The 15,343-nt window shown below is 33.1% G+C and overlaps 1 protein-coding gene across 3 annotated transcripts in view; it reads right to left on the bottom strand.

The window, feature by feature from the left end:
• The window catches only part of Wdpcp (WD repeat containing planar cell polarity effector), a 249,506-nt gene that overhangs the window by 166,849 nt on the left and 67,314 nt on the right, over positions 1-15,343 (bottom strand). For all 3 annotated transcript variants that reach the window (XM_010609751.2, XM_033764324.1, XM_019205328.2), the window contains exons 3-6: positions 13,787-13,834; positions 12,897-12,947; positions 11,219-11,289; positions 10,906-10,965 (exon numbers count right to left, since the gene is read on the bottom strand). In XM_010609751.2, the coding sequence (XP_010608053.1) occupies positions 10,906-10,965; positions 11,219-11,289; positions 12,897-12,947; positions 13,787-13,834 (230 nt within the window). The remainder of the gene's footprint in view (positions 1-10,905; positions 10,966-11,218; positions 11,290-12,896; positions 12,948-13,786; positions 13,835-15,343) is intronic.

The following is a 15,343-nucleotide window of genomic DNA, read 5'->3' on the forward strand; positions in this document are numbered from 1 at the left end:
TGTAAGACTATCCTTAAAACTCAAAGAAGAAATAAAGATCTTCCCTAATAAGGATAAACTAAAGAAATTGATGACAACAAATCCAGTATTGCAGAAAGTACTTAAAGGAACCCTAAACACAGTATGAGGAAAACCATACAACAAAGGAAAAGAATAGGAAGAGTGAATAAACAAATGAAAATCTTAATCACACACAAAAACAAGAAAATGACTGGGATGAGCAAAAAAAACAAAAACAAAAAAAAAACATTTCAATAACAACAGTATAAATTACTTTTCTTCTCCAGTAAAAAAATACAGGCACTGGCAGAAGGGAAGAAAAAACAAGACCCAACTTTAAGTTGCATGCAGGACATATACCTCACCTAGAAAGACATACAAAAACTGACAATGAAAGAACAGAAAATGATACTCCAAGCAGCTGAAGCCTAACAGCAAGCAGGAGTATATGTATGTATACATGACAAAGTAGATTTTGAACTATAATTAGTATAGAGACAAATGCCACTAAATATTGGTAAAAGGAACAATTTACGAGGAAGAGATAACAATTGTAAATATACATGCAGTAAACATCAGAACACCTAATTTTACAAAATGAACACTACTTGACATTAAGGGTGAGATAAACCTCTAATACTATCACAGTGGTGACTGAAACACCCTTATCTCATGAATAGGTCAACTAGACCAAAACAACAACAAAAACAAGGAAACATCAGAGTTAAAACTACACTAGATATCAAATGGACCTAACATTTCTAGAGTGTTTCATCTGGCAACAACAGAATACATATTCTTTTCAGCAGCCCAGAGTTTTTTATTCCATAATAGACCATATTGTAGGCAAAAAGGCAAGCCTTAATAAATACAAAAAATCAAACAATCTCATGTACCCTGATCAGATCACAATGGAAGAAACCAACAGCAATATAAAACAACACACGGGCACGCGCACACACACACACACACACACACACACACACACACACAGAATGAACTGCTGAATGATCAGTGGGTCATCAAAAATATCAAGGGAGAAATTTAAAAATTACTAGAATCAAACTATAATGGAAACACAACATAGTGGAATGTGTAGAACACAAGAAAAACAGTCCTAAGATAGAAGTTTAAAACCATCATACATACACCAGAAAAATAGAGTGATTCCATATAACCTAATGATGCATTTCAGGGTCCTAGAAAAATAAGAAACAACCATATCTAAGCCAAGTAGAAAGAAAGAAAGAAAATATCAGAAATAAATAAATGAAACAGAGACTAAAAGAACAAAATGAAGAATCAATGAATCAAAGTGTTCTTTGAAAATAAAAAGATTGATAAATCTTTAGTCAAACCTACCAAAATAGAGAAGCCCCAAATTAATAAAATCAGAAATAAAGGAGGCAAAGTCATGTCATCGCTAGATCCTGAGGATTATTTGAAACTATTTTCCAATAAATTGGAAAATCTAGAAGAAAAAGACAAATTCCTAGACTCATACAAGTTAAATTGAACCAAGAAAATATAAAAAGAAAACCTACAGGAATCAATAACAAGCAACAGGATTAAAATAGTAATAAATACTTTCCCCATGAAGAAAGGAGGCTAAGGCAGGAGGATCACTGAGTTCGGGATCAGCCTGGGCTACACAGTTAGTTCCAGGTCAATCTCAACTACATAGTGAGACCCTGTCTCAAAAAAACAAAAAAATAAAAATCAAAAATAAACAAAAATAAACAAGAGTTGTGGGCTGGGGATTTAGCTCCGTAGTTCTGTCGCCTGCCTCGCAAGCACAAGGACCTAAATTTGATCCCCAGTACCAAAAAAAAAAAAATTCATCTTGGGAGCTGGGTGTTGTGGTGCACACCTATAATGCCAGCACTCGGGAGGCTGAGGGAGGAGGATCACTGTGAGTTCGAGACCAGCCTGGGGTACGTAGTGAGTTCCAGATCAGCATCAACTACACAGTGAGACCCTGTCTCAAAAAACAAAAAAGCAAAAATAATATATATAAATAGAAAAGAAAGTCAAATTAACTCATTTACAGATGATATGATCCTTTGCACAGAAATCCCGAAAAACTCCACTAGAAGACTCTTAAATCTGATAAGCAAATTCAGCAAAGTGTCAGGATACAAAATCAACACACAATAAGCAATAGCTTCCCAAATGCCAATAATCCACAAACTAATAAAGAAATTGGGAGAATAATACCATTCACAATAGCTCCAAGAAAAAAAATCAAAGAATCAGCCTAACCAAGAAGGTGAAGAACTCTCTAATGAAAATTCCAAAATTCTGAAAAAAGACATTTAAAAAGACATTCAAAAATGGAAAGATCCTCCTGTTCATGGATTGGAAGAAAAAATACTGTGTAAAAGGCCATATTACCAAAAGTAATCAACAGATTCAATGTGATCCCTATTAAAAATACAAATGATATTCTTTGCAGAATGAGGAAAAAACTCCTAAAATTCATATGGAAGCACAAACATGCCAGAACAGCCAAAGCAATATTAACAAATAGAGCATTCCTGCAGGTCTCATAATACCTAATTTCAAATTAATTACAAAGCCATACTGGAGGAAAAAAAAAAAGAAAAAGTGGTACAATACAAAAACAGACATACAGACCAATGGAAGTGAAGTCACAGAAACAAACCCATGCACATAGAGCCATCTGATTTTTACAAGGCGCAAAGAACATACATTGGAGGAAAAAAACAGCTTCTTCAATAAATGGTGCTAGGAGAACATGATGTACACATGCCAAAGAATGAAATGAAAAGTTCTTATCTCTCATTCTGTACTAAATCAGATGAAAATGGATCAACACCTGGGTATAAGACTGGAAACATAAACTTCAGAAAAAAGAAAAGAAACACTTGAAGCCATAGGCATAAGCAAAGACTTCCTGAATAGGACTCCAATAGCATAGAAAATAATATCAAGAATCAACAAATGGGAATACAGCCAATTAAAAAGCTTCTGCATGCACACAAAAAAATAAGAGTGAAGATATAACCTACAGAATCAAAGAACATCTTTGCTAGCTACTCTGATAGAGGATTAATAAATATATAGAATATAAAAATAATTCAACACCAAAAATCAAATACCCCAGTCAACAAATGGGTAAATGAACAGAACAGATAATTATCAAAAGAAGGATTATAAATGGCCAGTAAAAAAAAAATCTTTAAGCATTAGGAAAGCACAAATCAAAACAACACTGAGAGTCCATCTCTATCCAGTCAGAATGGATTTCATAAAGAATACTAAAATCAAAGAATGCTGGTGAGAATGCAAGGGAAAAGGAACCCTCCTAAACTGTTAGTATGAATGTATACTGGGACAATCAGCCAGAAATCAGAATGGAGATTCCTCAAAAAACTAAAAATAGATACTGTATACCATTTGCTCCAGATATGCCACTCCTTGGTGTATTACTGAAAGAATGAAAGTCTACGTATAATAGCAATACATGCATACCCGTGTTTATAGCACAGTTGACAACAGGTAAGCTGTGGAAACATACTAGAAGCCCATCAAAAGGTGAAGAATGGATAAAGAAAATGTGGTACACATACACAATAAAATATCATTCAGTCATAAAGAACTAAATCATGTCATTTTCTGGAAAGTGGATAGAACTGAAAACCACCATGTAAGTGAAATAAGCAATCTCAGAAAACTGAAAATAACAGTATTGTCTTACAGATGCAACCTAAAATAAGTACATAAAAATAAACACAAAAAGGAGTGGGGATAGGAAACTAGAAGGTGGTCTTCTAGTTATAGGGAGCGGGACTTGTAGGAAGTGGGAGGGAAAGGAGAGGGTAATTCAGACGAGAGTAATAATAAACATTATATACATGCACCAACATGACATCACAAATGTCACTATTCTGCACTACTAATATGCAACAGTTAGAAAATAAAACCAGTACTGCTCCAAAAAAGTGCAGGATATTCTAATAAAGAAAAATAAATTCTGAAAAAAGAAGAACAAAGTTAGAGCACTTACATTTCTTTATTTCAAAACAAATTACAGCTGAGCATGGTGGCACATGCCTATAATCCCAGCATTTGGGAGGATTCAGTTGAAAAGAAGGACTACACTGCCAGTTGGACTTGGACTAGAGGCCAGTATGTTATATTCTAACATAAAAGTTGTCTATGTTTTGCTCATGTCCTGAGAACTTGCAGAAGACTAAGATCAAGGGTGGTGGACTAATTAATCTGGCAGAAGACATTTCAAGACAGCCCAATCTATGGTGAGAATCTGGAGCAGAAAGCAGAGCCAAAAAGAAAAGTCTACAGTTTCACCTGAAAGGAAGTGGGGGCAAAGGAGAGTATAGCTGCTGAAAAAAACAACTGGCATTAAGATGCCAAGTACTCTGCATCAGGACAGTAGTAAAGATGCTTTCAGGGCATCTCAGGAAATGGTCAGACTCTACCCACTGAAGGCTCAAAAATATAAAAGTGTAAGTGCCTTTGAGTTTGCTTTGAGAAGAAAGTCCCAGGGCAAATTATATATGTTGTTCAGCTTAAATGATTTGGTTATCTGCTGGATGAAGAAATGTTCATTGTTACATTCATACATTTTAAAGCTAGGATTTTTAAAAAAATGCTTTCTTTAAAATCAATTGAGCAGAGAATGATAGCACACTTTAACTCTCAGCTACTGAGGAAGCTGTGGCAAGAAGATCACCCAAGCTAAAGCATTTGAGGTCAATCTGGGCAATAAATCCTCTCATTCAAAGAAACTCCCAAACTAAAAACTGCTTGTATTTGAGGAGACCAGAGGAACTAGATGGAAGAATACATAAACAGGTTCAATGATACTGGCAATAATCTAATTCAGTAGTTTATTGTGGGGGTTTATGTATTTATTTTATGGTACTTGGGATTGAATCCAGGGCCTTCACATCCCCAGCCCACCTTATTTTTTTATTCTGAGACAGTTTTCACTGCATCACTTAGTTGCCTAGGCTTCAAACTTGCAATCCTCCTGCCTCAGCATCTCAAAGAACTGGGATTATAGAGATGTACCACCATGCTCAGCCCATGTATTTATTTTATGACATATAAATATATGTAACATATCAATATAAGTTCAAATATTAAACATTTAAAAATTTAAACCATTTGCACAGTATCAAGTATATTAAGTATGCAGTCTGTTAAGCAAATATTTATATGTAGTTGTATATAATAAAAGGGAAAACAACAAATGATAAAGAGGAGGTAATACTGAGTTGGATTAGATGATTTATGCCCATTTAGGCTTTTCTGTGTTTTCCAATTTTTCTGCCTTAAATATACCTGTCATTTTTGTAATTTTATAGAAAGCTACTAATTTTTTAAACAAGTACTAAAGAAAGTACTAAAATGCTACACATTGCCTAAATTTCAGTGACTCAGTTCCTGGCACAGTGTTATTCATTTGTTTATCATAAAAGTGAAAACCAGCCCAACCTCTGAGCAAACAATATTCTTAGTCTAGATCAACAGAGGTCATCAAATAAATGTCTATGAAGAAATATCTTTGGGCTACCTTTTTTACCTTTGTCTTTTAGTTACCTAAGATGATTTCTCTTTGGTGACAATTTCCCTCATGACCAGGAATGACCTCCCTTTCCATTTTACATGCATAAGCTACATCCTTCCTTCAAGGTGCAGTTTAAGTTCAGTTTCCTTTACGAAATCTCAAACTTTAGTTAGCAATAATCCTTGAACTTTAAATGTGCTAAGATACTCCATCAAGAAATGTAACATTTAAGGTACATACAGTGTAATTTCAGAATTCTAGGAGGTTGAGGTAGGAAGACTGCAAATTCAAGCCCAATGTGGGCAATTTAGAGACTTAGCAAGACACTAACTGAAAATTTAAAAATTATAGAGGTTAGAGATACAGCTCAGTGCAAAGGCCCTGGGTCGATCCTCTGTATCACAAAAAGAGACAAGGGTAGGGGAAGAGGAGGGGACAGGAGGTAAGAAGGTGACAGGGGGAATGGGAGGGGAAGAAGGAAAGTGAGAGAAGACATTGTAGGAGAGGATAGCTCAGGACAGGAGAGGGCAGAAAACAACAAAGAGAACAAGAAAGACAACACTTAATCTTATTCTTTAATTTTACATATTAATTTTGCTTCCCAAATATGTAATTCTTTAAAGGTAAGAATTCTACTTAAATTTTTAATGGTCTGTAATATAAAGATGACTATTGTAGAGCCTCAATAAATCCTGTTGGCAATTTAATAACAACAGTGAGACTTGAAAGTACTTAAATATTAAATGAGAAAGAATCTGCTTGAAGTCTTTTCTCAGGCTCTGTGGCTTGTAAACCCTTTGGTTTTTGGGAAACAAGTTTCTCTACAGTCCCTCACTACTCTGGCTGCTCTATTTCTTTTGCTGGTTTGATTTCCTCTCGTTCCCTAATTAAAAAAAAAAAAAAAAAAAAAGTATCTCTGGCTCTTAGTTCTCCTAAGATATTTACCTCCCTGCATGAGGTATCAAATTAGATGGCTTTGATACCTCTTTGGTTATCTCTTCCAAAATTTTCAACGCCAACCTTTTGCTCTGGTTTCATATTTCCAATAAAATCATCGGTCACTTCACATTCAAACTAAATTTTTTCTCATGATTCTAAATTTCTTTACTGGTTATTCAAAACTGTGCACCTCAGCCTTCTAATACTAATCCTCTCTGGTCTTCGTGTTTTCATTTATAGCCCACTGCCAGGCTAATCCCTCCTTAAGTCTAATTTAAATACGGCACTTTCCAGACATAAAACTATTTATAGTATCACAGAATAATGCATCAATACTTTAGTGTAACATTCAAAATGATTTTCCACCATGAACCATTTGTCCTCGTGGGCCCACCTCCTCACTACCATGAAGATGCCCCATTTAATCTTAGTTTATCTAATTCCCCTTTTCTGATTGCACTTTACCTTTAACTTAAACACATTTTATATGTCCTTTTAGGTCTACATAAAATTGCAACTTCTGTGCAAAAAATTTCTTAACTATTTCAGTTTACATTGATGCCTATGCTTTCTCTAGCTTCTATTTGGTTTCATACAACTAAACACTCAGTGTTTTAATGATTTCATGTGTTTATTTTCTTTGGCTAGGTTATGCTGGGACTCAGCTTACACCGTACATCTCCTTGGTGAATTTCAGAGTGCCTTCTACAAGGGCGGCAGGCAATAAATATGGTGTGATGGATTTTACATACATAGTATTCTATTACTAATAGTTGTAACTAAACATAATGGCTTCTCTCTTATTATTTTATGAGGGAAACCAAATTGATTTTCACATAATTTGATAACAAGCAAGGTCAGGTTCTCCAAATAAAGATGTGGTATTCAAAGGAATTCCATTAAGCCACAATTTATCTATGACAGACTTGGAAAATAATTTGTATTTTTTATAAAGCCTGTAAAGGAACTCATTACAGGAATTCAACGGGGACACTCTCTTGCCTTGGCATTTTAAGACTGTACCTAGAAATACAGAATTGATATAGGCAGAAACCAGAATACAGTTGAATATGCTACGTACTTTCATAGCTAAATGTATGTACGAGTCAAATAATTTAATCTATGATCAATATGTGTGAAGTTACATCTGTGCTTAATGAAAATATTGTTTTAAACTAATTTAGGCAGCAGTCTGTAAACATGAGGATGACTTAAAGCACAATACTTGATAAAGAATTTTAAAATTCCACCAAAGTGTTCAACTTTAGTAGTATTTTAACAATGAAACTATTTTTCCTTTAGAAAAGTTTATAAAACAGTTTAATTCAAGGCAGGAAATTATTAAATACTTTCTATTCATTAAATGATTCTAGAAAATAAAAAACAATGAACAGTATATGTAATAGGAGGTAAAACTGAACTCTAAGTTATATCTCACATTTTTAATGCATCTCAAACTAAGAACAGGTGTAGCATAAAAACCTCAAAAGATAATTTTTACACAAAATTACATTATTAATAAACTATAATTTTTAAACTTCTGAATTTACAAGTAGAGGGAGTACTTTTAAAATGATATAATTTTTTATTAGTACATAATTTTTAGGTCATTAGTTTGACAACACTAAGTTTGGTGATGATGACAACCTTTATATCTCATTATTTGATATAGGGAAAGACCTGAGCTCAGATTGCATCCTGCAAAATCCTTTCTTTTGCTGTAGCCACTTCACTGATGTCTAAACAATTGGATATTTAAAGACTTCTTAAAAACAAAACATAACCAAAATAAATACCTTAAATCTGAAATTTATCATTTCTTTAGGGTAAGATTTGTAATACCAGAGAAGTGGCCTAATTCAAAGTCAAGACTAAGAGTTCGAATTCCTACAAATGCTCAGGAATTTTTCACTTGATTTCCAAGAGTTATAAAACATTTTGCAGTCAAGTGTTGCCATGTTAGAACTAAACAGGGAAATTACTGCCTAGGGAAATCACTAATAGAATTTGAGCTGTGTTATCTTTGGAACTACTTCTTTCAATGGGTGCACAAAGGAGGCCCCCCAGAGATTCTAATGAGATGGGCTATTTTACAAGTACAATTTAATAAAATTTAATACAAATTTAAATTAAATGGCTAAGGGATTCTTTTCTTAAAAATCTAGCTGAAGTATCAAATTTTTAACTTATTCTAATAGTAGAGTCTTTTTTTTTTAATATTATAGTTCTTCAGGAATAGAACACTCACACATTTCTAAAAGATTTAGCTAACAGACCTGTCTAGAAATTAAAGAAATAGAAGAATACTATTAGAGGTCTTTCAAAGGCCCTAAAGATCTAAGGATTGACCTGGATCAGAGGCAGAAGTAATCTTGTTACAATATATTACATAAGGAATATGCTGGGAATAAAAGGTCTATTTTAGGAATATCTTATCCATTATAGAAATAAAGCACAAGCTGGACATTGCGGTTTATGCTGATAATCTCAGAACTCTGGGAAGCTGAGGTAGAAGGATCAAAAGTTAGAGCCTAGCCTGGGCATGCTAGTAATTTAGCAAGACTTTGCCTCAAAATAAAAAAATAAAAAAGGACTGGGTATGTAGCTCAGTGTGAAGGCTCTGGGTTCAATCCCCATTATGAAGGAAAGAAGGAAGAAAGAGAGTGGAGGAGGAAGAGAGGAAGGGAGAAGAGGAGGCGGGGAGGGAAGAAGAGGAGGGTAGGGAAAATGGGAGGGAAGGAGGGAGGGAGGAAAGAAGGAAAGTAGGTTTACCAAACTAAATAACCAACATTTTCAGACTGTTGTAAATTTGAAAATTTCTTTTCTTGGTTGAATTAATTCAATAGGGGTTTCTTTTCTAACAACCCCTCACCTAGATAAACCCACAAACTTAGTTTTAAAAGGCAATGAAGTCTATCTAAAAAAGGTTCTCTATTAGGGTGCTCCACTACATATTTTAAGATACCTGACATGTTCCAACTTACCCTGCCTGATGGTAAGGGTGGAGGCTATGAGACACACCTCTTACTATAGCTAGTAGGCTTGCCCTCCAGTCAAATCATTTTAAGCCTATTTTTAAGGTGAGTAATGGCATCAAGAACTACAATTTGAGGTGTACTACGTTTGAAACTCTCTAGAGCACATTTTGTATTCGTTTTAAATTTTGATTAAAACTCTTTTATGCAAACAATTTATTGTTGTAAAACTAGCATATCACTTTAAATAGTATCCTAAGGTAAATTTAAAAGTGTTATTGTTCTAAAAATATTCACTTAGCTTTGTAAACAGTCTCAAAAGTAAGAAATTATGCCAACTGAGGAGATAACTAAACAGCTACCCCCGTGAATAAAGGTGAACTGGTTTAGACCAAAAAAATAAATAAGAGTAAAAGCCACAACTCATTAAAATGATAATCTACATTAAAAAAGATTAAGATATGTTTGTAATTACTATGTTTTTTAGATTTATGGATAGAATCATGGGCTTAAATTTAAAACAAAAATGTTTATAACATAAATCACATGAGAAACCAAAACTTAAAGGAAACAGAATATTTGATTCCATAAATAATTATTATTAATGATGTAATGTTAATTTATGGAATGTCAATAATTATTCTTTTCATCACAAGCAAGTAACTCTTCTCTAGGCAATGGTATTTTTAAAGGTTATCAGCAAAAGTAAGGTATTTGTCCATTATTTTGTGATCAATGTATGCTAATTACTGTGTCCTGATTATGTTCTATATCTAGCCCAATTTCATATTTAGATCATCTTTTGTAGGTTATAATTGAGCTGTACATAGAATATTCTGCAATGAAAACAAACTGTATCTTCACTGTCCAATATGACAATGTGTCTACTGATCACCTAAAATGCTGGTAGTGCAAATGAGAAACTGAATTTTAAGTTTATTTCTTAACAACATACAACTAGTGGATACCATATTAAACAGAACAGCTTAGGGGGTTCAAACCCTAAGACAAAAATAAAATGTCTTGTTATATTAGGTCTCTAATGTGCCTGTTGATTTCCATGAACATCATATTCACAAATACTTATGAAGAATGGTATACTGAAAAACATTTTGTTCTGTAACAACTTCACTCAAAAATATGGAGAAAACACCTAATGCAACATTCAGACAGATCCAAACAAAAATGATATCTGAAAAAAGATTTTATTAGTGTTTATACTATGTCAGCATAACCACACTGACTAATGAGGTAACCTGGTGGCCTACATCAGTCTGTCTAAAGTGAGTTCTAGTACGACTAGAATTCAAACTATGAAATATTCATTTCTAAAAAGTTTTTGTTCACCACCTATCATAACACAAGAATACCAATTACTACATAGTTTTTAGCTCCACTGTTGAAACAATGCAAAAGCTTGTCGAACCATTTTACCTGACAGACATATTTGTTCTTCCATTTGCTCAGCACACATTGACTGTTTTGCATCAGTTCCTAAAGAATAACAGAAGAAGAGAGAGTGCAGTTGGCTATACACATTGTGATTATCAGTTAAAGTGCTTCTGATTCAACAGAAAAAAAAAAATCAACATGCCATACAAAGATGCAACTGTTTTAGAACTTTGCACTGGACAAAAGCAAAGCTATCATCACCATGAGAGTTGATCCTTTATGAAAATTAAAGTTGTTGAAAGATGTTTTAAAACAGATTTGTTTGTTACCATTTTTGAAATTTTCTGAAAGATACCTCGAACTCCTTGAGTGAGTCTCGAAGTTTTTCTGGGCGTCTATTTTTAAGCGTCCAAGGATAATCTCGTGCTGGCAAATAAAACATGTACTAGTTAGTTAAACATGATTTTAAAAAGAAAACTGTGTATCAGTGTGCCTTAGGAAGATTAAAATAAAACACCTCCATAATTGAGAGGAAGTGGGCTTCATTTCTATCATCAAATGACAGCCTTTTAAAAGGCTTTGTCATAGGAACAGGATTTTTACCACAAAATAATCTACCTGATGAAAATTTTATGATGACAACCAACAAGGCTTAAAGAATCTCTGGGAAACTGCTAGGACTGTGAATCTAGTAGTACTTAAAATAGTTACTGACCCATTCTTTACCACTGAAAACTTTTTCATGTAAGTAACTGAATCCTCAATCCAAAAAAGAATTCTCTATGTTGCCCCACTCAGATTTGGAAATTCTCATGAGTAAATAAATACAGTGAGAAAAAAAAAAATATATATATATATGAAATGTGATTAAAGTATCATGTAAAAACTGGAAAAGTCAGGGAATCCAAATTTTAACCAATTTGGCACTAATAACATTCTTTAATATCCTCTTTAAAATCTATACCATGATTCAGTAATGAAATACCCATATTTTGTTTTAAATAAATTTAATTGAAGATGAAAGTATTTAGTAGTGTCATGTTTCCCTTAAAAGAAAGTAAAACTAGTTCTGTTCTTAAAACATTAATTAAGTTGGGTTACAGGTTTAGCTCGGTGGTAGAACAATGTGTTTAAAATGTGCAAGGGCTGGGTTTGATCCCCAGCACCAAAAAAGAAAGCGGGGGAGATGTTAAACTATTATATCTATTTTGTCAGAAAAATAAATTTCATCTTTACATTCTAAATAAAAGTTGTGTATGATATTTGTGGTTTGTCTTCATCTATATATAATACACATAGTAATAAAGATTTAAATTGGAGTATAGATTTGCTATACATCATTTTTCAGCAAATTAATCTGGCTCTATGAATATAATTTTGATGTGCAGGTCATATTACAAACTTTAAAATCTGTATTGCAGCTACTAATACAGTATTTTAAAAGTTAAATGTCAGTCCAACTATTAAAACATGAGAACAAGTGAGATTTTTAGCTCTATCTATATCTCCAAATAAAACTTTAAATTATATTTAAGTTATTAAACCATGTAACATTACAGCCATATTTAATATATATAAATATAAATATAAAGATATTTATATATTTGAGACATGGATTAAATAAAATATAAACACTGATAAAATAAAAACTTCTTTTTTTAAATCTTATTTTCTTAAAATGGGTAAATATGTTAATAATTTAGGACCAGTATGAATAGTTATCATCATAATTTAAGCATAATACATGTATTTTAAATATATTAAATAAGATAAACATGTTTCATTAAGAAAGTTTATGCTCACATAAGCTTGTATCTTACCAAAATAGTGCACAGAGGCCCCAATGATATAAATTAAAAGACCTAACAAATATAATTCCTATTAATAAGTGTCTGTACCTAAACAACAGGTATTTGTACTTAACAGAAATTTGGACAGAATAACATTTCTGATTTGTACATAAATCACAATATTTTATAATGCTGAGCTTTCTAGTTTTATAATAATTCCAAAAAATTATAAAGTAAGCTTACATTCTGCTAGCTTCTGCTTTTCCTCTAAGTTACCATGCCCTGTTGCAGACACTGTCGTAGAGGCCGGATGAAAAAAAAAAAAGAAATGGAATTCATTTTTATTATAGTATCCTGTATTTTTAATATGTACACATATATTACACAATTATTGAGATTAATAAATTATGCTAAACTTTACAAAGGATAATTGAGAAAATGTCACAGTGTGAATGTTTTCATATCATACTGATATTCCCTAAATTTGCAATAAAAAGGCTTATGAGCAAAACAGGTGCACCAATATCCTGAGTTTCCGATCTCATCAGATAGGGAAAGAAACTGCAACCGAGCCCAGAAGAGAAGCTGCTGCAGTCTGTCATCAGAACCATGAAGTCAGCCTATTAACTACCAAAGTAAGCACACAGGATGCTCAAACAAGCTCCACTTCAACAGAGGCCAGATTAGGAAGTAACTCTAGCTAGGGAGACCTTTTGGCCTATCATAAAAAACTTCTGGGATTAACAGGATTAATCAGATAACGAAAATTGATCATTCACTCAGAAATGCCTATTTCAGATAATCAAGTGAGGATCCAGGAGGCCAAGATCAGTGGGAACCATGCATTAACAATGACCTCTACTGGGACACCAATAAATAAACCTGAATAGGCTGTCCTGTTATCAACCTGATCAGCAATAAAATAAAAACTTTCATGTTCTCCAACAACATTTTATCAATATTGGTTTATTTTATACAAACCAGACAGATATCAACCTCACTGTTTTTCTAAAGAACTGAAGTGAATATTCTTTAAATTCAAGAATTTATCTAAAGCTCATAAATGTTTTTAATAATATTTTGTTGCTTAGAATAGTTTATAGAAAATTAGTTGAGTAGAAAAGATACTTTACCTGGTGGATCTTTCTTGTCATAATACTGGTAGATGCCGATGTCTCTATCTATAGAAAGAGTAAAATAACATTAAATTATGGTAAAAAGTTCTGGAGAATAAGAAGCCAAACCATACTATATTGGAGGCAAGGATGGGGAGGGGAGCAGAAAGAGTCTCCTTATGTTACTAGAAATAAAATAGCTCAAAAGCATCTGGACATGGGTTCATCTATTCTAGGGATATGCAGAAACTGGAAAGTTTATCAATCTAATGAGAAAAAATTTACACAAAACTAGAATGGCATGAGGAAAAGATTAGTAAAGAACTGAAATCAAGGAAGACCAAGTTTTCTCTTTCACACTTCTTCTGATATTTTTCACAGGGTGCTACCAAAAGGAACTGCCACTAAGCAATGCCAAATGAAATCAGTGGATGGAAGAAAATGCCCTAGCTGTTGGATTCGGAGCTGTGGCTTGCTTTTCTCCAATTTAGCCTAGTTCCCGTCATACAGCATTTGGGGGAAAATCTGCAGGAAAGAAAGGGAGGATTATAGAGAAGTACAAATAAATTATTATCTGAAGAAACTTGTTTAGATTCAAAAAGCTTCCAAACTCATTCAAATTCGATGCTCTGATGGGGCTTAGAAGAAAAGCTAGGCTTCCAGATGTTGACACTGATTTAATCAAGGAATCTGTTCTTGCCATTTAAATACAGGACTAGATAATAATTTTGCCTATTTTCATATTATCTATGAACAATGAAATATTTCTTTGATTGAAGGAACATTTGTTTTCTTCTTTGGAAAATAATTTTCAGTTACTACCATAAGGTGGATACAACTGTTTCTAAAGGAATGGAAGCAGTACAGACTGCCCCCTAGTGACTAACTGCTCCACGCATTTTCAAACTGATTAAAAAAAAAAGCTGCTTTAACTCTTCACGTACTGTTTTTCAATAGTCAATCATATACTTATTGAAGTTTTATTTTATTCATCATCCAATTAATTAAAATATACAATTTTAAAGAATACTGCTTTATGTCTACCAGTTAAATTGAAAATATCTACTAACCATGGATTGGGAAAAGCCATGAGGGGGGCTTGAGTACCAATAGTTTATTTCTTGACTTGGGTGGTGATTTTATAGGTGTATCTTCCTTTTGATAGTTCACAACATATTGTTATGATCTGTACACTTATCAGTACGTATACTTCAATTAAAAAATTGTTGTTTAAAGCTAAGAACCACAGGCACTATGCATGTGGCAAAAATCTTCTACTAAAAATATCCCAAGCTAGAAATGTACCATCATCCCATAGACCTAAATATTTTCTAAAACTCCAAAAAATAAATGTGAAAATCTTAAGTCTCAAAAAAGTATAAATCCTAGACATGAGTATAAGAAAATGAGAAAGATGAAAAGTATTCACTTATGATCAGAGAAGAAATGCTTCAATTAAAATTTCCATCAGGTAGCTAGGGATTTGGCTCAGTGATTCCAGTGCCTGCCTTGCAAGCCCAAGGACCCAAGTTCAATCCCTTGTACCAAAAAAAAAAATAATAATAATAATAAATA

This window comes from Fukomys damarensis, unplaced genomic scaffold (assembly GCF_012274545.1).
Source record: "Fukomys damarensis isolate Sample0158 unplaced genomic scaffold, DMR_v1.0_HiC HiC_scaffold_2, whole genome shotgun sequence".
Taxonomy (NCBI): domain Eukaryota; kingdom Metazoa; phylum Chordata; class Mammalia; order Rodentia; family Bathyergidae; genus Fukomys; species Fukomys damarensis.